General features: G+C 38.5%; 4 protein-coding genes across 5 annotated transcripts; 1 reads left to right on the top strand and 3 right to left on the bottom strand.

Annotated features, from left to right (window-relative positions):
* Positions 1–9,136: 9,136 nt before the first annotated feature.
* LOC110626625 (B-cell receptor-associated protein 31) lies at positions 9,137–11,620 on the top strand. The gene is made up of 2 exons (XM_021772650.2): positions 9,137–9,623; positions 10,928–11,620. The coding sequence occupies exons 1-2, from the start codon at positions 9,341–9,343 to the stop codon at positions 11,299–11,301; spliced, it is 657 nt and encodes a 218-aa protein (XP_021628342.1). The 5' UTR covers positions 9,137–9,340; the 3' UTR covers positions 11,302–11,620.
* Positions 11,621–11,664: 44 nt separating this feature from the next.
* Positions 11,665–13,312, bottom strand: LOC110625685 (S-type anion channel SLAH4). The gene is made up of 3 exons (XM_021771322.2): positions 13,307–13,312; positions 12,244–13,134; positions 11,665–11,946 (listed from the first exon to the last, which is right to left on the bottom strand). Exons 1-3 carry the CDS (start codon positions 13,310–13,312, stop codon positions 11,665–11,667), a joined length of 1,179 nt encoding a protein of 392 aa, XP_021627014.1.
* A 40-nt stretch (positions 13,313–13,352) lies between these two features.
* On the bottom strand, positions 13,353–15,114 carry LOC110626624 (mitogen-activated protein kinase kinase kinase 18). Its single transcript, XM_021772648.2, has one exon. It carries the CDS (start codon positions 15,053–15,055, stop codon positions 13,718–13,720), a length of 1,338 nt encoding a protein of 445 aa, XP_021628340.1. The 5' UTR covers positions 15,056–15,114; the 3' UTR covers positions 13,353–13,717.
* A 1,781-nt stretch (positions 15,115–16,895) lies between these two features.
* Positions 16,896–22,017, bottom strand: LOC110626623 (aspartic proteinase). Of its 2 annotated transcripts, XM_021772647.2 has the most exons (15): positions 21,694–22,013; positions 21,233–21,357; positions 20,606–20,974; positions 20,451–20,511; positions 19,943–20,037; positions 19,707–19,819; positions 19,454–19,622; positions 19,311–19,350; positions 19,114–19,178; positions 18,528–18,641; positions 18,316–18,380; positions 17,977–18,127; positions 17,739–17,858; positions 17,314–17,402; positions 16,896–17,180 (listed from the first exon to the last, which is right to left on the bottom strand). In XM_021772647.2, the coding sequence occupies exons 3-15, from the start codon at positions 20,966–20,968 to the stop codon at positions 17,096–17,098; spliced, it is 1,530 nt and encodes a 509-aa protein (XP_021628339.1). In that variant the 5' UTR covers positions 20,969–20,974; positions 21,233–21,357; positions 21,694–22,013; the 3' UTR covers positions 16,896–17,095. The 2 variants fall into 2 exon arrangements, 1 of the variants encoding a protein (XP_021628339.1); XR_006349225.1 differs by lacking the exons at positions 16,896–17,180; positions 17,739–17,858 and having other exon boundaries at positions 17,915–18,127; positions 21,694–22,017.
* Between the last annotated feature and the right edge of the window lie 328 nt (positions 22,018–22,345).

Below are 22,345 nucleotides of genomic sequence, written 5' to 3'. Positions count from 1 at the left end.
CCCTGACTTGTATTTGGGAGCATCTAGCTTGAGGTAATCTGTCATCTTTACCTTGCTCCCATCAACTGAGCTAGGTCTAGGTGGTTGGGTAACTGGGGCTGCTGGTTCTGTAGGTGGTGGTGGTGGAGGTGCAGCATTCCCCGAGGCGAGGTTTGCCGGGTTTGGATAGAAAGGTGAGGGTGGATAAGCTGGGTACTGTGCGTAAGGTGGATAGAAAGGTGGATAAGGCATGTAGGTAGGGTAGGGGTTAAAGCTGGAGTAGTCCGATGTGCCTCCCATCGGATACCCTGAACCCTGTGGGAAGGGTGGATAATGGGGTGGAAAACCATACCCCGAGGCCTGAACGCCTCCTTGTGACTCCCCTGTCCCTTCTTCCTGCATGCTCACATCCAGGTTCCCATCCCTCCTCTGATCCTCTTCCATAACCTCCCTCACATCTGAAGAACTTCCACCTCTATCTGTCCCCCTTCTGCTAGCATCAAAAGACCTTCTAGGGTCCCTTGACACCCTTTCTCTGTTGGCTCTACAAGACATTGCCCTAGGCAATGTAGGAGGTCGGGCGCTCGTGCCCTCATCCTCAGGTGGCACTCCAGTCAATCGCGCAGATCGACGAGTTCCTCTCATCCTATTCTCTGAAAAACAGCCCATAACAAGCAACATTAGCATCATATGGTTCATGTGGGCACACATGAACCCTCATCACATACATCACATAGCATATCATATCATTAATGCACATGTATATAATCATGGCATTTCACATCATCATGTAAGACAGGACTCCACATCCTATCCTAGTGGACATGACCTTTCCTATTGTGCTTGACCTTCTATAACATCTATGAGCCCAACACTCTAGGTCCGACCATATGAACCTAGGGCTTTGATACCATTCTGTAACGCCCCAGAAATCCGGACCGTTACCGGCGCTAGGATCCGGGTCGACTTAAGGCCGCCGGGACCCGTAGCAAGCCTGACATATAACCTGTAAACCTGTATAATCCCATACATGATCAACAACATGCATAAAAATTAAAACTTTTCCTCATACATACTGTCATCAACTAACTCAACCTGTGCATACTCTGATCATATACATAACATAGTCCCTCTGTGGGATCTCATCAAGCCTCAAAGGCAAAACATCCTGTGTTGAGTTAGTTTACATAAACATCATAACATAAGATCATGTATATACAAAAGGGATTAACAATATACTATGGTCAAGCACAACTCTATCCTCAATAACCTCATTACATAACATACTGAATATTTTTACATTACATCATAATACATTTGTCATGTCCACAAACTAACTATTACATACATATGACTCTTTCTCTTCTTGTCTTCTCTATCTATCCCGCACCTGCAAGCCTGGGGGTTAGGGGAGAGGGGTGAGCTAGATGCCCAGTGAGTAGAACTATAAAAAGAATATTTAAAACATGCTATCATGGAATGCGTCACTGCACAAACAAATCACACCACGGATGGACTGATTCAAAAATCCCTCAACTCCATGCCCGGCCCTATTATGGGCACCACAGGACTTCGTATTGCCCGGCCCTATTATGGGCACCACAGGACTTCGTACTCGGAGTTATTGCCCGGCCCTATTATGGGCACCACAGGACTTCGTATTGCCCGGCTCTATTATGGGCACCACAGGTCTTCGTATATAGAAGGCTAATGAATCATCCTAATGTCCATCCACTATCATCTATCACAACAATACAATGCGGCATAGTCGTGAATTCTAATGCAAACAACCTATAATATGATCATGATGCATGAAGCATGATAAAAGCATTTCATTTCATAGTTTCAAAGGTTAAGTTTAGTTCCACTCACCTCTGGTTGACTCTGACAAACTCTGTAGCAGCTGGCTCACTGCTGGGGTCCTTGGTTCCTCGGGTCTGAACCTACACAGGTGGACTCCAATGAGGGACCAAACACACATAAACATGACCCTAATATATCCCCCAAAAACCCCCTAAAACATCATGAAAATATCACAGAAAATATGCATGAAATGGCTGAACAGGGCACTTTCGGCGGCACCTTCGGCGGCCGAAAGTCCTGGACAGAGACGAAACTCAGCTAGGTTCGGCGGCACCTTCGGCGGCCGAAAGTGCCAGACAGAGACGAAAGTCTCTTTTCGGGGGCAACTTCGGCAGCCGAAAGGCCTGCCTCCCCAGCCATGTTCGGCGGCCGAAAGTACCTTCGGCTGCCGAACCTGGTTTCTGCCAAAGGGCAGAAACTTGGCTCCCTTTGCACATTTCGCCTCCAAACCTTTCAAACATGCATATTTTTCAACCAAAGCATGCATACAAGTTCCTAGGGGCCTCAAACATGCATATACCCCATCTACAACACTTCAATCACACACAATCAAGCTACATTGTTCAAAAAGTCATCAAAAACCCATAGGTTCAACATATACCCTAACATGCATTCTACCCCTTAAAACTTCATAAAACTTGTTTAAAACATAAAAAGACTTCAAGATCGACCCTTACCTCTTGAAGATCGAGGGTTGAGGAGATCTAAACTTGGAGATGGGAGAAGTTCCAACTTTTGGTCTCCAAGCTCCAAAACTCGTTCTAAGCTCAAAGATCTTCAAAACCAAAGTTATAAACTTGTAAAGATCATGGAAAAAGGAAGGAAAAACTCAAGATTGGGGAAGGATGGCGGAATGCTCACCTTGGCCGAAATGGGGAGAAAAAGCTCGCCCATTTTCGTCTAAGGGACCCTTTTATAGGTGGCTGGCCAGACCACGTTCGGGGGCCGAATGTGCCTCCGCATCCATGCAATGTTCGGCGGCCGAACTTGACTTTCGGCGGCCGAACCTGAACTTCCCTAACTCATGCTTTCGGGGGCCTAACGTGCCTCCAAAACGCATGCATGTTCGGCGGCCAAACTTGACTTTCGGCGGCCGAACCTGGGTTTTCCTCCATTGCTATTTTCATGCAAAAACTCATTTAGTTTCATACTTTAAAACCATTAAAAACATGAAAACATTTTATAAAACATGGTTCTACCCTTCTAGAGGCCTCCGACATCCGAGATTCCACCGGACGGTAGGAATTTCGATACCGGAGTCTAGCCGCGTATTACAATAGGGCTAAAAGGAGACATTATGGGGGAGGCTCATAATGCAAGATACAGCGTTCACCCCGGAGCCACCAAGATGTATCAAGATCTGAAGAAAGTTTATTGGTGGCCAGCGATGAAGAAAGAAGTGGCACAGTTTGTGTCAGCCTGCGAAGTATGTCAGAGGGTGAAGCTGGAACATCAGAAGCCGGCTGGAATGCTTAACCCGCTACCTATTCCAGAGTGGAAATGGGAGAATATAGCTATAGACTTCGTAGTGGGGTTACCGGCGGCGTCCAACAGATTGGACTCCATATGGGTGATTGTGGACAGACTCACCAAATCTGCTCACTTCATCCCTGTCAGGAGTGGCTATTCTATGGACAAGTTGGCGCAGGTGTATGTAGATGAGATCGTCAGGCTGCATGGGGTTCCTGTTTCAATAGTATCTGATAGAGGGCCCCAGTTCACCTCCAGGTTTTGGTGGAGTCTGCAGAATGCCATGGGTACCAGGTTGGATTTCAGTACTGCCTTCCACCCCCAGACTGACGGACAATCAGAGAGGACCATCCAGACAATAGAGGATATGCTCAGAATGTGTGTGCTGGACTTTGGCGGTTCTTGGAGGCAGCATCTACCTTTGGTGGAGTTTGCCTACAATAACAGCCATCATGCTAGCATCGGGATGGCTCCATATGAAGCTTTATATGGAAGGAAGTGCAGGTCCCCTGTTTGCTGGGAGGAAGTTGGAGAGAAGGCCTTGGCAGGGCCTAAGCTAGTAGAGTTTACCAGCAGGGTGGTACCCATAATCAGAGAAAGGATCAAGACTGTTGCAAGCAGACAGAAGAGTTATGCAGACATCCGCAGACGGCAAGTAGAGTTTCAGGAGGGGGATATGGTATTGCTCAAGGTGTCTCCTATGAAAGGAGTGGTTCGTTTTGGGAAGAAAGGTAAACTAGCCCCACGATACATCGGACCCTTTGAAATCTTGCAGAAGATTGGGAATGTGTCGTACAAGTTAGATTTGCCTACTTCAATGGAAAGAATCCATCCGGTTTTCCATGTTTCCATGTTGAGAAAGTTTATGTCAGATCCGGGCAAGGTTCTTAGTGAGCCTGATGTGGAGATCTAAGAGGATCTCACCTATGTTGAGCAGCCAGTGCGGATTATAGACACCCAGATCAGAAAGCTGAGAAACAAGGAAATCCCGATGGTGCAAGTCCTGTGGAACCACCACAATATGGAAGAATGCACTTGGGAGACACGGGAGTCCATGCTCCAGCAATACCCTTATCTTTTCTGAGGTTTGTTCCTTGTGAGTTTTATGTGCTTTGTATGTATGATATGTGTATGCCATGCTATGTGCTAGTTGAAGAACATTCGGGGACGAATGTTCTTAAGGGGGGGAGAATGTAATACCCGGCTAGACTCCGGTATCGGAATTCCTACCGTTCGGTGGAATCTCGGATGTCGGAAAACTCTAGAAGGGTAAAACCATGTTTTCTTAAAATGTTTTGATGTAATCTATGGTTTTTAATGAAAATAAATCCAAATTTTGAGTGGAGAAGGCCTTGGAGACTTTGCCAGGTTCGGCCGCCGAAAGTCATGTTCGGCCGCCGAACGTGGGGAGGTTTTGGGAGCGCTTTAGGCCTCCGAAAGCATTGTTTAAATCAGCCAAGGCTTGAACCTCATGTTCGGCCGCCTAACTTGCATGCACTGTGGGGGCACGTTAGGCCGCCGAAAGGTGGTAAGGACAGCCCTATAAAAGGACCCCATGGCCGAAACGGGCAAGCTTTTCTTCCCGTTTTCGGCCAAGGTGAGTTCTCCACTGCTCCTCCTCTATTTTGAGCTTCTCCCTTCGAGATTTCATGTTTTTCTTATGAGTTTTCATCTTGTTTTGAAGATTTTCGAGTTTAAAGCAAATTTTGGAGCTCTGAGGTTCAAGAACTCAAATCTCTCCCATCTTCGAGCTAGGGTCGTTTTCCTCTCGATCTTCAAGAGGTAAGGGCCGATCTTGAGCTCACTATATGTTTTTAACAAGTTTTAAGTTGATTCTTGAAGTAGAAATGCATGTGTAGGGTTTTATGAGTTTTTGGGTTTTTGTTGGATTATGGGAAATGTATGTTGGATTTGTGTTGTTTGATGTGTTGTACATGGGGTTTTAGATGGTTTGAAGCCCCTAGGAGCTTGTATGCTTGAGTATGTGTGTTGTAGAATAGGTTTATGCATGATTGGAGGTTTTGGAGGCAAATGTGCATAGAGGAGCCAAGTTTCTGCCCTTTGGCAGAAACCAGGTTCGGCAGCCAAAGGACTTTCGACCGTCGAACATGGCTGGGGAGGCAAGCCTTTCGGCTGCCGAAGCCTGTCCCCGAAAAGAGACTTTCGTCTCTGTCTAGGACTTTCTGCCGCCGAAGGTGCCGCCGAACCTGCCTGGGTTTCGGCTCTGGAGGGACTTTCGGCCGCCGAAGGTGCCGCCGAACCTGCCCTGTTCAGCCTTCCTTTGCATGATTTTGCATGATTGTTTTGAGGTGTTTTAGGGGGTTTTTGGGGGATGTTTTTAGAGTTATGTTCTAGTTGTTTGGTCCCTCATTTGAGTCCACCTGTGTAGGTTCGGACCCGAGGAACCGAGGACCCCAGCAGTGAGTTAGCTGCATCAGTCAGTGTCAGAGCTAGCCAAGAGGTGAGTAGAATAAACTTTTACGATTTAAAGCAAATAAATTATAAAGTTTTTAGCATGTTCATGCATCATGAATGCCATGTGATGAATTAGGTTGTTTGCATTAGAATTCACGAATATGTTGCATTGCATTTATGATGTTGATGTGGATTGGTTGTTGGATGATCCTTTAGTCCTCATATGATATGATGATGTTACGGCATGATACGATATGGAAGTCCAGGTTGTACCCATTCTACGTCCCTGGCACATTGGAATGTTATGATATGTTATGTTAAGAGAAAGACCGGTTGTACCCATTCTACGTCCCGGCACTTTGGAATGTAGAGGACTATTGGTGACAATACCATCCGAGATGTGATTTGTTGTGATGTGTTGCATTACATGATAGCATGAGATTTTTAAATGTTGTTTTCTATTATTCTGCTCACTGGGCTCTAGTAGCTCACCCCTTTTCCCCTAATCCCCCAGGATTGCAGGTACGGGCTAGACAGAGAAGTCAAGAAGAGTAAAGTCATGTGTTTTGTAATAGCTAGAAAGTGGACATGATAAATTGTAAAATGATGTAAAGTTTGAATAGTCATGTTATGTATAATGATATTGAGGATTAGAAGTTGTGCTTGACCCTATGGATATTGTTATCCCTTTTATTACATGATCTTAGATGTTTTATGATGTAGATGTAAACCAACTCAACACATGTTATGCCACCCATTGGGGGCATTGATGAGATCCCACAGAGGGGTCAAGTTTATGATTATGACTATGTTCAGTGCATGCACAGGTTGAGTTTGGTGTATGAGAGAATGAATGAAAGAAAAGTTTTAATTTTTATGCATGTTGTTGATCATGTATGGGATTAAACAGGTTTACAGGTTATATGTCAGGCTTGCTACGGGTCCCGACGGCCTTAAGCCGATCTAGATCCTAGCGCCGGTAGCGGGCCGATTTTCGGGTCGTTACAGCTCCAGTTTCTATAGTTTGTTGTCATAGTTTCAGACCGATGTTCTGCTTGTGCATATAGCAACAATGGATCATTGAGACCTGGTAAAATATAATCACAATGATCACGACGATTGCATCTTTCCTCCATATCTAATTATACAGAATAATATATAATATCACATCACAATAAAATGTTATACTAATACACATTTACTAAATTTATTATATTCAAAATCACAAAAAATATTCAATAATCATATTAAATTATCATTTATAAATTCTTATCAAACTTAATTCCAATTATTTTACCTCGTTAAATCATAATAAAAAATTTAATTCTATCCAAAAACCAAAATAAATATTCAATCACCATATATTATCAACTATAAATTTTTACTACACTTGATCACACTTAATTTTTAAATTAAACTAAATACAAATTATTAATTCATTATATCACATTATAGATTTTAAAACTAAATTAATTATCAATATTTATTTTTTTACTAAATCACAATAAAAACTATTTATTACTATACTAATATATATTTATTAAATTTTTTCTATCCAAAACCACAATATATATTCAATTACCATATTATATTATCAATTATAAATTTCTAATACACTTAATCACATTTAATTTTTTTACCAAACTAAAATAAATTATTAATTCATTATAACTAAATCATATTATATATTTTAAACCTAAATTAATTATCAATATTAAATTTTTCACTAAATAACAATAAAAAATTTAACAGTGCAATAATATACATTTACTAAAATTATTCTATTCAAAAATCACAACAAATATTATTAATTCATTTTATCCTAAAATTACCATAATTATTACTAAACTAATTTTTTCAACTAAATTATAATCGTAAAAATTTTTAATATATATACTAATAAAACTTATAATTACATATAAAATTACAACTCATAATTTTATTTTTATTTATGAAGTAAAAAATATACATGCACATTTAAAAAAAATTAAGTCATAGATAAACCTGTTAAAGAGAGAGAGAAGTGCTGAGGGAGATTGAATAAGATAATGTAAAATGGTGGAGAAGGAAATGATAGAGAGGAAGAAAGAAAAATGCAGTGGGGAGTAGTGGGAAATGGGGAGAGAAAGAAAGAAAAATGGGGTGAGAAAAATGGGGAGAGAGAAATGGGAAGAAGTATGCTGAGGGAGGTAGAGAGAAAGAAAGAAAAATGCAGTGGGGAGTAGTGGGAAATGGGGAGAGAAAGAAAGAAAAATGGGGTGAGAAAAATGGGGAGAGAGAAATGGGAAGGAGACATTGGCTTTAAAGCCAAAGTTTCCACCCTTACTCTGCCGCGGCAGAGTAAGGGGCTGTGCATGGTGCGGTAAGGGGTGTGCATGCAGGTGCTACGCGGGTCGTGATGCCTGCATGCATAAAAAGTGTCCTACACTATAAGTGCCGAATACTTTTTCCAGGTGATTGATCGATTCTCTGCACCCTTGACGAAGAGAAGGCTCCTCCAGCACTTAACAGACATGTTCGGCATCTTAGTTGTCGCCTATGCTGCCACAGGAGCATTTCAGAATGCTTCTATGTTATGGTGTCGAACAAGCTGCTACAGTGGTAGTTCGACACCATTAATGTTAAACAACTAATTGTTCGACACTAACACCGACGGTGTCGAATAATACTGTCGAACATGCTATTTTGAAATACAAAATTTAAAAATATTTTCGGATTTTGCATGAAAAATAATTTTTTAATTATGTATGAATTGAAAAGAAATTCAAGGAAATAAACAAATTATAAAATAATTCAATTAATAATATTATTATAATGTTTTTAAAAAATAATTGAACTTTGCTGAGTTGAAATGAATTCCTGAACTTGATACGCACGATTGAGCTTCACCTGTATCTCAATGTTGGACACATTCTTATTTTTCATAATAAATATAAATAAAATGATACAACTTTTTCAACACCCAACACGTGAAAATCCACTCCTTAAAGACGAGTCTTTCTTTTTTCATATATTTTCTATATAATATATGAAAAAGCCAAAAAAAAAAAAGAAAAATAAAAGATTGGATATGGTTAATCTCACTATTAAAAATGAAATGGGAAATCTGGCCCAATACCTTTTGAGTTTTGACAAGTGAACACTTTGATTATTAGAGTTGCTGCATTAGCCACTTTGAAATTCCAATCCCTAATTTTCATCAAGTTAATCACTTGTATTAATTAGTTGCTTAGCATTGTCTTCAAATTACAGCAACACCCATTGTTAGTAATTATTGGCCCCCACAGCACCAGACTACCCAATCATTATAATGCCCAGCCAAAACTAAATCTACTAAAGCTTTCACTGGAGGGCATTATTGCAAATGAACAAAAAGCAAAGGATTCTTTTAGAAATAAACAAAAACTTTTGAAGCAGAGTCGCCAAATTGATGCTAAGAAACTGCAGGCCTCCTCTTTCATTTGTTCATTTTATTTCCTTTGTTTGATCTCTTCAATTGTTCTCTGCGCCACATTCATTACTATAACCTCATTCAAGCTTACATTCTCCAACATCCCTTTTCTTTGAAATCTTAACTGTCCCTCTCTCTCGGAATACACAAAGGGACAAACAAATGATTCAGCTACTGTATACTCTGTTATTCTCCGAGATGGCATTCATAATGGTGCTTTTGTTCAAGTCCCCATTAAGGAAGTTAGTGTTGATGGGTCTGGATCGGGTCAAGCGAGGTCACGGCCCAATCATGGTAAAGACGGTGGCGGGAACGGTATTTGTGGTGTTGATGTCAAGTGTGTATAGCATCATGAAAATCCAGAAGCGTTCGATCGATGAGGGTTCTGTCAATCCAACGGACCAGGTTCTCATGGCTAAGAATCTTCTTGAGGCCACTCTCATGGGTAATTGTTAGTTTTATGCTTCGCTTCTGTATCTTGAATTTTGTGAGTTTTGTGGGATTACTGTGAAGTCATTGGTTTGTAACCAATCATTTTCCATATATGTTTGAGCTTGTTATAGATCCAATTGTGTGTGTGTAACTTTTTTTTTTCTTTTCTTTTTATGTACGATTAAGTTATATATCTTTTTTTTCTTTCCTTTCGTGAAATTTTTTTTATGGGTGTTAGTATGGGTGATAGCTGTTTGTGAAGTGGGTGATGTTTTTTTTTTTTGGATTGACATTTCGTTCAAGTTCTTTCCTAATTGTATATGATAAATGAGTTGTTTGCTTGAAGATCATTTTCATTTGCTCGCTGCATTCTAAAAGTAAAGGGGAAAATCGTTTGTTTACTTTTTCGCCATCTATATCCATTATATTGGAAGATCATAAAAATTTATTTGTGTTATTGCCATCTATCTTTTATATCCTTTGTTTGTTTAGAAGGAAAGTGGGGAAAGAAAAGAAATGAAATGAAATTTATGAATGTAGCTAGATTAAATATAAGGTGTGGATATGTTCTTCATTTCCTTTCACTTTACGTAATTTCCCTGGAAGGAACCAAACAAAAAACTTAAGATTTGGATAGAATAATTGTTTAAGTTGCATAGTCGATTGTGCTGAAGCAATTGTGGTCTGATTATGATCTGAAATCGCGGCAAAGGCTTAGGACTACTTAATTTAATTGTGATTGGGAGAATGTTAATTTCTGTTTGCATCTTCATCAGAATGCTGTTCTAAGTTTTCTCTGTTTCCTCCTTTTTTTGTCCTCTTTGCTATTTTTATTATTATTATTTTTTTGAAACCTTTTCGTCTTTACTATTAGTCATATTCATTAAGCTTAGGGGCCAACAAAGTGCTTTTTGGAAAACTACTATTTTAGATGCAGTTGAAAAAGAAGCCGTAATGTTTTGGAGTTTTTATGATTAGATGTGTAAAATTTGATCTTAAACTAATTTTTAATGCAGTCTTAACTAACATATCTAAGGAATGTCAAACAGATGATCGTTAGATTTATTAAAAAGATCTGATACTTTTCTTGCCCTCCCTTTCTTATTCTCAAGAATTTTTTTGCACATAATACACCATATGCTGCGTTGAAGTGTTTTTGTGTTTCCCTAACATGTTGAACTTCTTGTTCTCTCTATCCTCTAATCTGCCATTTTGAGTTGTGTGACTATAGGTTACTGTTCCCATTTCAAGTTTTCATGTTTTCTATTGATCTATTGGCCCTTGGACTTGTATAAATCTAGACTTTACAACTTGCAGGATCCTCTCTTTTCCTTGGACTGATGATAGACAGACTGCATCATTATATCAGAGAACTTCGCATACGGCGGAAGAGCATGGAGGCTGTAAAGAAACAAAATCAAGTTTTTGAGGATGGAAAAGTTAAGGAGAGCAAAGCCCTAGAAAAAGAGGTGACCACACTGCAAGCAAAACTTAAGCAGGTAGAATCAGAACTGGAGGTGAAGACAAAAGAGGCTCATGCTTCAGAAGCAAATGCAGTAGCTCTGAGGAAGCAATCTGAAGGATTTCTTTTGGAGTATGATCGCTTACTTGAGGAGAACCAAACCCTACGCAACCAACTGCAATTTTTGGACTTGAGATTATCACGTTCAGGTAGTAAGAAGAATACTTGAGGAACTGAATACCTCCATTAAATAGTTTTCAAACTCCTTTTCTATTTTATACTACGTATCTGAAAATTTTCAAAGTGCGTTTGTTTATTGTGGTCTGCATTGTTGTTAAGTGTGTAAAAAAAAAAAGGACAAATACAACAGGAGAGAAGGAAAGAGAAATAGGTGTTCATTTTCGTTGTTCAATTCAAGTAGACTTCATGCTGATGTAGAATTGTTAATAGTGTCTTGAAGAAATGTGGTACGTTGTGAGGGCAACTTAAGACCACTTCTTATAACTTCTAAGAGAATGCAGTCAGGAATGGCCATTCCTGTTTATTTTTCTATTTGGATCAATGGTTTTGAAAGGTAGCTGATTTTATACCACTATCTGCATCGTTTAAGTCCTGAATTGTTAACAAGTTTCAGTATGGGATCATTTTCTTGGAGAAGACAATCTGTATTGAGTACAGTGAGTAGTATTAGGCCGAGGAGAACCATAACGGAGAGTGCAGATAACACTAACATCAGTATGAATGCTCCATGGTCTTGGACCTCTTTTGCATATTGAGAAGAGGCTAGAGCTAGGAACGTTAGTGAGAAAGAGTAACTCCACCGCGCAACATTGTATTTTCTAATAGATTTATTGAAAAGAGTTGGCCTGCAAGCCTGTCATACAAAGAATTGTCATTAGATATTTCTAAAAAAGACAAAAAAATTAGCTTACAAATATCTACAATTAACATAAAGTTTTTTTACTAAAATATTTATAAATGACTAATGAATAAATAAGATGTTTAGTAAACAAATAGTTTATTTATTATTAAAATTACTAAAAAAGTATTGAATAAGATACATAGTAGGAGTTTAGAAACTAAGTGAAGATAATATAATAAAATATATATTTGATAAATTAATTTTCAAATATTTTATAAGTATCAAAATAAAAGGTGAATTTTAACTTACCAAAGACAAGAAAAGGAACAAAGAGAGAAAGAACAGCATCTTTGACGGGGTATCAAAAGCTCCTGACATGGATTTCCAAGCAAAACTCGCAATGCTTGGTGCAGCAAAGAACAGGAAGAACGCAGGCCTCAACACTGCTGGAAAACTTTTGTTGCCTGGAAAACGCTGATAAAGAGTGACAAACAGCACTAAATAATGCACCATCCCTAGTGAGAGCATGCACACTGCACCTTCCCTATGCCCTCCCTGTGCTGCTGCTGTTGCAACCACTAGGTTTCCTATCACCGATAGTTGGCTGGTTGGATTAACTGAGGTGGACAGAAACCTCCTCTCTGTGGTAAACCACTGCCCATACAGCTTTACATCAAGCATCAGAATAGGAATACTAAAACCCCAACAAAGAACAAGATAGGGAATAGGGTTGGAAACAGCCAAGGGTGATGATTGAAGCAAAAGAAGCCAAGAAATCCAAGGAGAGTAGAAGAAGTTCACTCCTATATAATGCAAGAACTCTGCCTTCACCATGTTGAAGTGAAAGAAACACTTGAGGAGGTATAGAATAGAGAGAGAAAATTGAGTTACAAGGGTCAGCCACCATAGCAAGAGAAAAGCAGTGAAAGAAAACTTGCGAAATATGAGCCATGCATCACGTGAATCGTCATTGTTAATAGGCTTAGTCATCAGGATCTTCCAAAGTAATGCTTGGCTGCCAAGAGAAAGGGTTATTCGGAAATAGCCTGCATGGAACCTAGTTAAAATGGAAGATTGCGATGGCTTGACGCTGTTGGCAAGTGAAGTATCGATTATGATCTTAATTGGTGGTTTATTAGAATTTGCTTCTGCCATTACCACAAATTCTGCTGTTATCCTATATGGATTGGCAGTGGGCACCTTTTATATTTGTTGACACAAGGAAAAATGCATATGAGCAAACCTGTCACTAATAATATATTATATCCATAATAAATTTAGTCTAGATAAAATTTTTCTTCCTAATTATATTAAAAAGAAACAATGTTTTTTGCTTTGTTGCACAATACGAGCAGATCTCACATAATGTTACAAGCATTTTTATACTAACCATATGATTATGAATTTTCTTTTCTTTTCTTTATGAATATTCTATTGTTTTAAATAAATGTAGTGGCAATTGTGAGATAAGATTGGATAAGAGTCTAGCTCCTCCTCATCTGCTTTTCCTAACTCCAAGCTAATGCTTTCTCTTTCAAGTTTTACTAGAGTGAACAAAGCTTAAAATCCGACCTCTCCAGTTTTGATGGGCTGTTTTGGCATGAATCGACATTAGAAGCAACCAAAATTACCCTCTTTTCTCTTTTATTCTCCCTCAACTAATACTATCTGGTGTGAAGCTGAACTCTACTTTTCCAGCATGTTCCTTTTTTTTCTTTCTTTTCCCTCAAAGAATCCACTGCTTGTGTACTTAACCTCTACTAGTTTATTGGGTAATTGAACTCTAGTCTCCCATGGTGCACGGATCAGCTTCAGAAAGAAAAGAAGGCAAGGATTGCAACGTAGAAACAGAAAATGATATTCCCTTTTCGAAATTGGAACTGCCACGTAAATAATCTTTTGTACATATGCAATACATGGATAATATTTTATAGATAGTATTATCTCTACAGCCCACGCTATTGCTAGTGTTAGATATGCTTATCCCACCAATGCCTACAGAGTCGTTAGCGATAACATTAATCAAATTATATTCCCCACTATGCAATAGTTCACCGGTGGCTTCTTTGGCATGTACCAAGCCACAGTCATTGGAGCTAGCAACAATTTCTCTTGCGCTAGATTTGCTTCTTACAGTGACCCAAGTCTCCTCCCATGCCCAGTCAGGCACTTTCTCACTGCCTTTTGCCAATTGCCCAAGTCTTTCTCTCGGAGTAAGGCAACCACTTTCATGAGTCGATTTCCATGTCCATGTTGCTTTTAAGTCCTCTTTCCAACCCCATAATCCTTGGTCTAATACACTTGTTGGAGTATCCACATCAGTATCCTTCAAAACAGAGACGGTTTCCTCTGTTATAAAAGCATGTTCAAGTAGCTCGCTAGCTGACCACCTCTCTGTTGGATCTCTCTTCAAGCACTTGCTCAGAAAATCTTTAGCTTGCACAGACATAAAGCTCGGAATTTCTGGCGTATAACATGAAAACCCAACTTGGTAAAGCGCAGAAACAGGGTCCGAAATATTGACACATGGAGCTATTCCAGTAGCCATCTCAAGAATAGTACACCCAAGAGCCCAGACGTCAGCAGGGAAGCCCTGGTGTTCACCACGTGCCACCTCAGGTGCCATGTACACAGGAGTACCTGCAATTTTAGCGTTGGTGGCCAAATCCTCATTGACCCATCTAGCGCAGCCAAAATCAGCAATTTTTGCCCCATCACCGGTGACCAAAATGTTGTGTCCCTTAATGTCACGATGTACAATCCCAGTAGAATGGAGGTGGTGAAGGCCAAGCAAAATCTGTCGAGTATATGACCTGATCACGGACTCATGAAGCCGCCCTCCATGCTTGCGAATTGCATCCACAAGGGTGCCTCCAGGTGCATATTCCAAGAAAATATTATATAAGAGCTTACCATTTTCTTCCCTTATGTCAAATCCTTTGTATGCTACAATTTGAGGGCAAGATAATGCAGAAAGAAAGCTTTGCTCCTTCTGCACGAACTCCGATTGGGAGAGCTCAGCTGACTTGACAGCAAAAACCTGACCGGAGTGATCGAAGGTGGCAACTGAGACGGTGGCAGTGGAGCCACGGCCGATAGTTTGGCCTCTGGTCCAGTCCATTTTGGAGAGGGTGAAAGATTTAAAGAAGGTTGAATTTGGTTGGGCGTGTTAGTCTGCAAGGTAGGTAATTGAGCTATATATATATATATATGTCGGGTTGTGTATGAGGTTGGGTATTAATTGTCGTTAATGCAAGAAATGGAACCTTTTGAAGGTTATTTGTGGCTTTCGGGCCAATGGGCGGCCGCCGTTTCTTTGTCACTCAAAACTTGAAGGTTCCAAGTGGCAAAAAGAGGGTGGGTCGAAAGCTTTTGGCCAGACATGGGGGGGCGGTTGCTTAGCTTAGCTGTGAAATATATTGTCCACATGTGGCCACGTTAGAAAGTGCAGATGAGTGCGATGACGTTCATGGAGATGGTATCCTATATTCAATACAATGAATGGATGATTTTGGAATATGGACATTCCAAACTTTATTTGGGCTTGTGGGTTAGTGACATCTTGTTTATTAAAGTCTAGTTTTTATTGGTTAATTTACATGGCTTGACTTTTAAGTACAGAGAGATAATGTAAAATTATGCAAGTTAATCCCAATAATGATGTGATTCCTTGAACCTGTAACAGCTTAGCATTCCTTCCCTTCAACAGGTGAAGGGATATTCCCTTAATTTATTACTACTTCTACTTTAAAAATTAACAAAGTTCATTGTTTTTAATTAATTAGAGTCACGTATGATAAGAACAACTTTAAGATCAATACATTAAAAGAGGAGCTTATTGGTTAGAAAGTGACAAACCCATTAAAGTAGATAATTTTATAGGATGAATGTTGGGTGGAGAGTTGAAGAGGAATAAAGTTTAAACTACAAAGAGAAGGTTGGAATTAGTTGTAAAAACTCCAACTCACAACACCACTTTCTTCTGTTGATTGTTGTTTACGTTGGTCATGGTCTTTACTGGTTTTTGCAGCAGCCAGCAGCCTTTTGAGATGAGCTTGGACGTCCTTTTGACAGTTTGCTTTGTGCAGTGCTTTGTAATGTCACACAATCATTTTGAGTTGGTTTCTTCATGTGCCAACAATCATACCTCACGGGTTTCGGCTTTCGGTAAAACAGCCTAAAAGATTGAGGACCCACGTTAACGTTTTTATTCCTTTTAAAATGTTCTGTGCCAGTTTCTCGGCATCAAAGATCAAACAGTAATTGGTATATAAACTCAAATAAAGGGTGAATGTAGGTTTTTTCAGTTCCCATGGTATTGTCTTATCTTATGTATTATTGGTCATAATTATAGATTTTTATCAGATCAATTTATTAAAAAATAGTACTCTCAATTAAATTGAATTTAAACATTAATCACTTGTTTCTGGTCGAGTTATCGAAAATTTAATAAAATTTTGTTAATTTTTTTTATTTGATTTTAAATTTAATAATAAGATTATAATTATCAAAGTATACAGAGATTTGCTTTGCTTGTAAGAATTGAAAGTTGGTTCACGTTGACGCTAATAAATAATTGAGGATACTTTCTGGTTCAGGGTGGTTTCCTTCCTGGGTAAGGAAAATAATGTTATTTCCCTCATATTTTTGTTTTTGGTATAATTGCTTCTGTTTTGAATATTAAGATTTCAGAAATAATAGTTACATTCAGTACCCAGAAAAGTTAGCATAAATGCATAAACTAGCTATTTGTGACCACATTTAACTTAGAATTATGACTTTTTCTAGTTAAATTCTTCCATTTGGTTTTAAAAATCTACCCTTGCATCTATCTAATACATAATAAATCATTTTTAAAATATGCTTTAATACCAAAATATCCAAAATTTATTATATAGCGATGCACCTTAACATCCCTTTCCCTTTTAAACCAATGGACACACTGTAGGTGCAATGCATCCTTAAAATCAAATCAAGCTTCAAACTTGAAGCTCGCAATTTCATCAACATCACCCAATGCAGACTATTGGTTTACAAATTGGAGTCATCAATACTTCTACATTAATTCACCAACAATTCATCTTTTCAACCTACATATTTTACAGCAGATAGAAATAGATTTGATATCTAATAGAAGGAAGGAGACCCCAAAATAGATCACTCATGCTGCCTCCGCAAATCCAACTTGCTGATTGCCATAGTCGAAAACAGTATGGTAGCGACCCATGAAAATATCTCCCAAGATCCTGAATTCACACAATCAAATTGGTTTCAACCAACTATACAACACCATAGCTAATTCCTACCACAACATAAATACGAATGCCATAACAAGGAGGTTAATTCAATCAAGTTCAGAACCAAAAAGGATAAATTTACCAAAGAGGCCCACGAGGAGGCGGCACATCCAATGCAGTAAACCCACTGATGCACTGAGCTTCTGAACCCTCGCCCACCTTGAGGATGTACTGATCACAAAAAGGAAAAAAAAAAAAGAAGAAATTAGAGCAATGGAAAGTAACAACACACTTGCATGCTCCACAGACTATATTCTAAAATCAAAGATATCCTTTTACGGTGGGAAAAACTTCTGGTACTCGAGCATCAATATCCCATCTGAGGTAAATGTTGGTTTCAACGTCTATGACACCCAATCACCATACAAACAATTTCTTGTATGCGATCTCAAGGAAGCAAGATCAAAGGCACTTCTTTTCTTCATTCTTTACTTCTTTAGACATTAGCAGTCCCCACATATAGAAAATTTTCAAATCCAAAATAACAAAGAAGTTTCTATCACAAACCTCCGGTGGGGTAAGTTCAAACATTCTTCCTCCTATAGTGAAGGAAACAGTAGGCATTGAAGAGAGACTTCCACAATCAACAGCTGATTGTCCCAATGGGTTCGGAATTCGATCACAGAGCTGTAGAAAAATATTATAGCATGTCTCAAAAAATTAGTAAATGAAGTGTTACGCACATATTTTTCATCACCAACTCCGTCCTGTAGGTATTCATTGATGCATCGTGTGTTTATTTCACCTCATTGACATAGTTCAGTATATAATTTTGTGTTCGATTCAGCTTTAGCTGGTTCTGCATCCAAACAACTGCCATCTCACATGCAGAGCACATAGAATCTCCACTGGAAGATTTATCGTTGTTCTCATCGACTACACTCTGAATGCCCATGCTATTTATAAAAGTACAAACAAACAAATTAATCACAAAGTAAGTTATTTCTAATAGCAATAGCAAAGATGTAAACGGTTAATGGATTGCTGCAAAAGTTTGATATGGTACTAAGAGGAATAAAATTAAGGCACCTAAAAAGAATTATAAAGAGCTAATAACAATAACACAACATCCATAAATACTGACCTAACACCATGGATCCCATCGAATGTGCACAATCCAATTTGGGAGCAAATTTTCATTGGTTGAGCCTGTCAATACAAGCAGAGCCATGAGTTGACCAATAGCTGAAGCTGATTTCGCCTTTTCCTTATTCTTTTTTCTTTCCTTTCTTCAATGGAAAGCTAGGGGTGGGTAAAAGCACTAAAGTCAAATGACAATAAATTATGGTTTCTCACCTCAGCTAGAAGCAAATCCATTATGGTTTCTCCATACCGAGCAACAACAGCCTTGCATTCCTGGTTAACTACTCCAGTGGCTCCAATAGCTTGATTTATCATGGTAACCACAGTCTGTAAACAAAGGGATTTAAGCAACAATAAGATTCAAGGGCAGGAAATTTATCTTCTAATGAACCTACAGCAGTTCTAAACAACAATATGTCCTAAAATTTTTAACTTTTGATTTCAAAGTCTGTGCCAAGGTTAGTCTAGAAGAGTATTAAGCTACAAGTTGAATGACAAATGATTTAGAAATCTTGGAAGGGCCAAAACACAGGAAATGAACAGATCAATATACCCTTGTAATAAAAGAGTTTATCATAAAAAAACTAGGTTCTTAATCCTTATTCATCCAGTCCACCAAAACGTTTATATACAAAGGGGCAAATTAATCAATCTTCCGAGTTTTATCACAAGCAAAATTAGGCAGAAAGTGAGCTTGGCCCTAGATAATACGTTAGAAAAATCATTTTATATAAGAAATCAGTTTGAGAGAATCCAACAGGTTATGTAAAGCCTAAGACTTTAAGTCATTTGTCCATACAGTTGGGCCTGTCAACAAGGAAGTTCCAGAGTCTGCAATTGCTGAGCATTTGCCAGCACAATACCCTATATAACAGTAAGCTTAAGTTGTTAGAAAAATGTACAATATAGAGATCATATTGCATCAAATCATAGAAGTTTTCCAATTTCAAAAGTCATAGTTTCTTCTCAAAAACTATAGATATAGAGAGGGCATACCAGTTGGTTTATCACCAATAAGAATATCACCCATGTCAAACTAACAAAAACAAAAACAAAAATAAAAATTAGAAAACTAATTGAAAAATACACAAGCAAATCTAATTAAAACACTCTAGTTACAGGAGTAATGACCAGCCAACCTGCCAATAGCCTTTCTGTGTTACAGGAACATATGTGTGCTTGCCCTTGAAATGATTTGGGTCCACTCCACCAAATACAATTTCACCCCCTTCTTCTTCCTCTGTATTGCGGTTAAGCCAAAAAGAAAATACGGGCTCCTTTACAAGGCCTTGTTTAACCATGTTGTACCTATAAGACATGCAAGTGCCTCAACTCTAACAAGAAATAGAGAAAAATTCAAACAATTAATAAAGTAAAGCATAACAAACATACCAGACTGGCACAGCATTTCCAACTGAAATTTCTTGAAATCCAAGCCCTAGTATGCCATCAAACTTGGCCGACAAAAATGTGGTACCAGGCTCTGAAGTTGCTTCAATAAATTCCTGAAAGATTCATCCACGAAAAAATAGATGAAAGCTGACGGGTAAAAAGTAAACAGCAGAGTACAGTCTAAAAATTCAAGATTTAAAGGCCTGAGCAAGTAAGAGGTAGGAACATAAGGTTACCTGATCTTTTACAAGTAGGTCACCAACATTGACATTATCATAACTAAAGAAACCAGAAATTGATCCAGTACCATATTGAATTTCAGCAGATTTCCCTACATGATGAATCATACCAAAACAACTTTAGTTCTAAGTGAATAAATCACCCATAAGATAGTTGTTCTACCACACCCATCATCCAGGTATAAAATGTCTATAATCTAATGGGTTCGACTAAATGGATTAGGAATTAGGATTACATGATGGATCATTATGCAACCAGGCCATCTTTATAATCAATTTAGAGAAAACTTGAGAATATGGTTCTCGCAGATGGACCATGAACTTTATGGTGAACTTGAACTACTTACGCTTATGTAAGCGTGACTAAATAAAACTACTCTCATATAAGCATGAGAAATAACAAAGGCGAGATCACTAAGGGATTTCTACTCAACAAGCAGAAATGTAATATAAATGACAGAGAACGAATTTTAGGCATTGTTACTGGTTGCAGGAGAAAACGTACCATTCTTCCTGTAGGTACTTGATTGGCTTGACTTGTACTTGGAATGGAAGTAACAAGCAACCTGCACATAGACACAAAACCATAAATCTCTTGGCCACAAACAAGAAATTTCATTTGATATGCTTTCACAGAAATCATAAAGAAATAAAACTCACAGAGAGAAAGCACTTGGAGGATGGCACCCATAAATTGGAGCTACCAGTGTCAAAGATTACAGTGAATTTCTGAGGAGGAGTGCCAATGCTAATTTCACCATAGTACTGAGCATCCAAGTAATTCTTCAGTGCTACAATATCAGGACCCGCAGAGTCTGCCAGTTTACCATGGAGACCATATTTACTCGCAGAAGCTCTTAAGGCCTTGGCATTTTTCAACTGAAGCTGGGTAGCGATTTGGCTACTTTGATCCAATTTCATCTTTTTCAGTCCAATTCTAACCAGCCCATCATTGAATGCAGGGGACGCAAAGGAAAACAGGAAAGAGGAAAGAAGCAGTGACAATATCACTGGTCTGACCATGTTCACCTACAAAATTAGAATTTAACTTCAGCAAGTACAGAAATGGAAATAAAAAATATAATCTAACAAGCTGAAATAAAAATCAGCGACCAACCGCTTTCCTATAGCATGATATAATGCTTCAGCTATGTTTTTGTTTCTTTGTTTTTCCAATTTTTTTTACTGGGTGCAAAAAGACACTTCAAAGTAAAATAGTAGAAATCTTCGCATGCTTTATAAAATTACATAAAAAATAGCAATAAGAAATCCTCTGTAAGATCTCACCTCAATTACCAGAAGTTCAGCTGAACACTATAATAACAACAGTACTAATCACAAAAAGACGACCGCCAGCTACAGCCCGATAATGAGGTCGTCACTATAAGATCAGACGACCAGCCGTTTTGTACCTACACAGAAAGGCCGAACTGTTTATGTTAGTTGAGTACTAAAGAACGTGTCTTCAGGAAGTTCATGTTCATGGAATACACAGTGTTAGCATATAGACTACATGAAATTTAGATTAAGACAAGTAGCATTATCAATGACTCCGTCCATGTAGTCCATACACACAGAATACAAATGGTTTTTTTCTCAATTTCTTCGTCTGATAGTTCATAGACTAGACTTCTGAAGCTTTAAAAAAAGAACCTTACAATAATCAGCTAAGCTTTCAATCACAAAAGCAAACATCTTAAACAAAAAAACAAAAAGCATCAATGATCAGAAGCAGAGGCAGTACTCACCGGTTATGGAAGACGAGAGAGGGAATGACGAAGAAAGCAGCAAACGAGGAAGAGAATATATAGAGAGTTCAGAGACACAAGGGGATGGGGAAGAGAGTAATTTAAACGTAACTGTCTAATGTGAAACGTTGATCCAGGATAGGCCCAGACGTAGGATATTGGGATGCTAAAAGGAGAGCCATAATGGGCGGAGAGATTGGGATCAACGGTGATTAACGCGAGCGAGGAGGATAAAGGCATGGAAGTCGTGACGCTGGAATTGAACTGAACAGCCAACGTGTGAAGGTAGAGTGCAGTTGGGTTTGGGTCTGCGTTTGCACGCGACTTCTTTTGACTCCTCTTCCAAGTCTTACGAGTGAAGTGAAAGCCTATGGTATATACCAAATTACCAATGCTTATATGTCTCATTTGGTTATGGCTGTTGGATTAGCCTTTAGGATCAACTTTCTGATTTACAAAGCATTTGATTTGGGGCTTTTAGAATATTGCTGTCATTAATTCCACGTTTAAAATATTAAAAAAATATATGGTATGTAATTCATTTCTTATTTATTTATTCTGTAATAAAATTATTATTACAATTTTATAATCTAACTTATCAAATACTTAATACATTCAAATTTTTAGCTTTGTTAAACTTCGATCCTTTAAA

This window comes from Manihot esculenta, chromosome 17 (genome assembly GCF_001659605.2).
Source record: "Manihot esculenta cultivar AM560-2 chromosome 17, M.esculenta_v8, whole genome shotgun sequence".
Classification (NCBI taxonomy): Eukaryota; Viridiplantae; Streptophyta; class Magnoliopsida; order Malpighiales; family Euphorbiaceae; genus Manihot; species Manihot esculenta.
The sequence above is the reverse complement of the archived record's forward strand: the minus strand, read 5'-3'. Positions and strand labels throughout refer to the sequence as shown.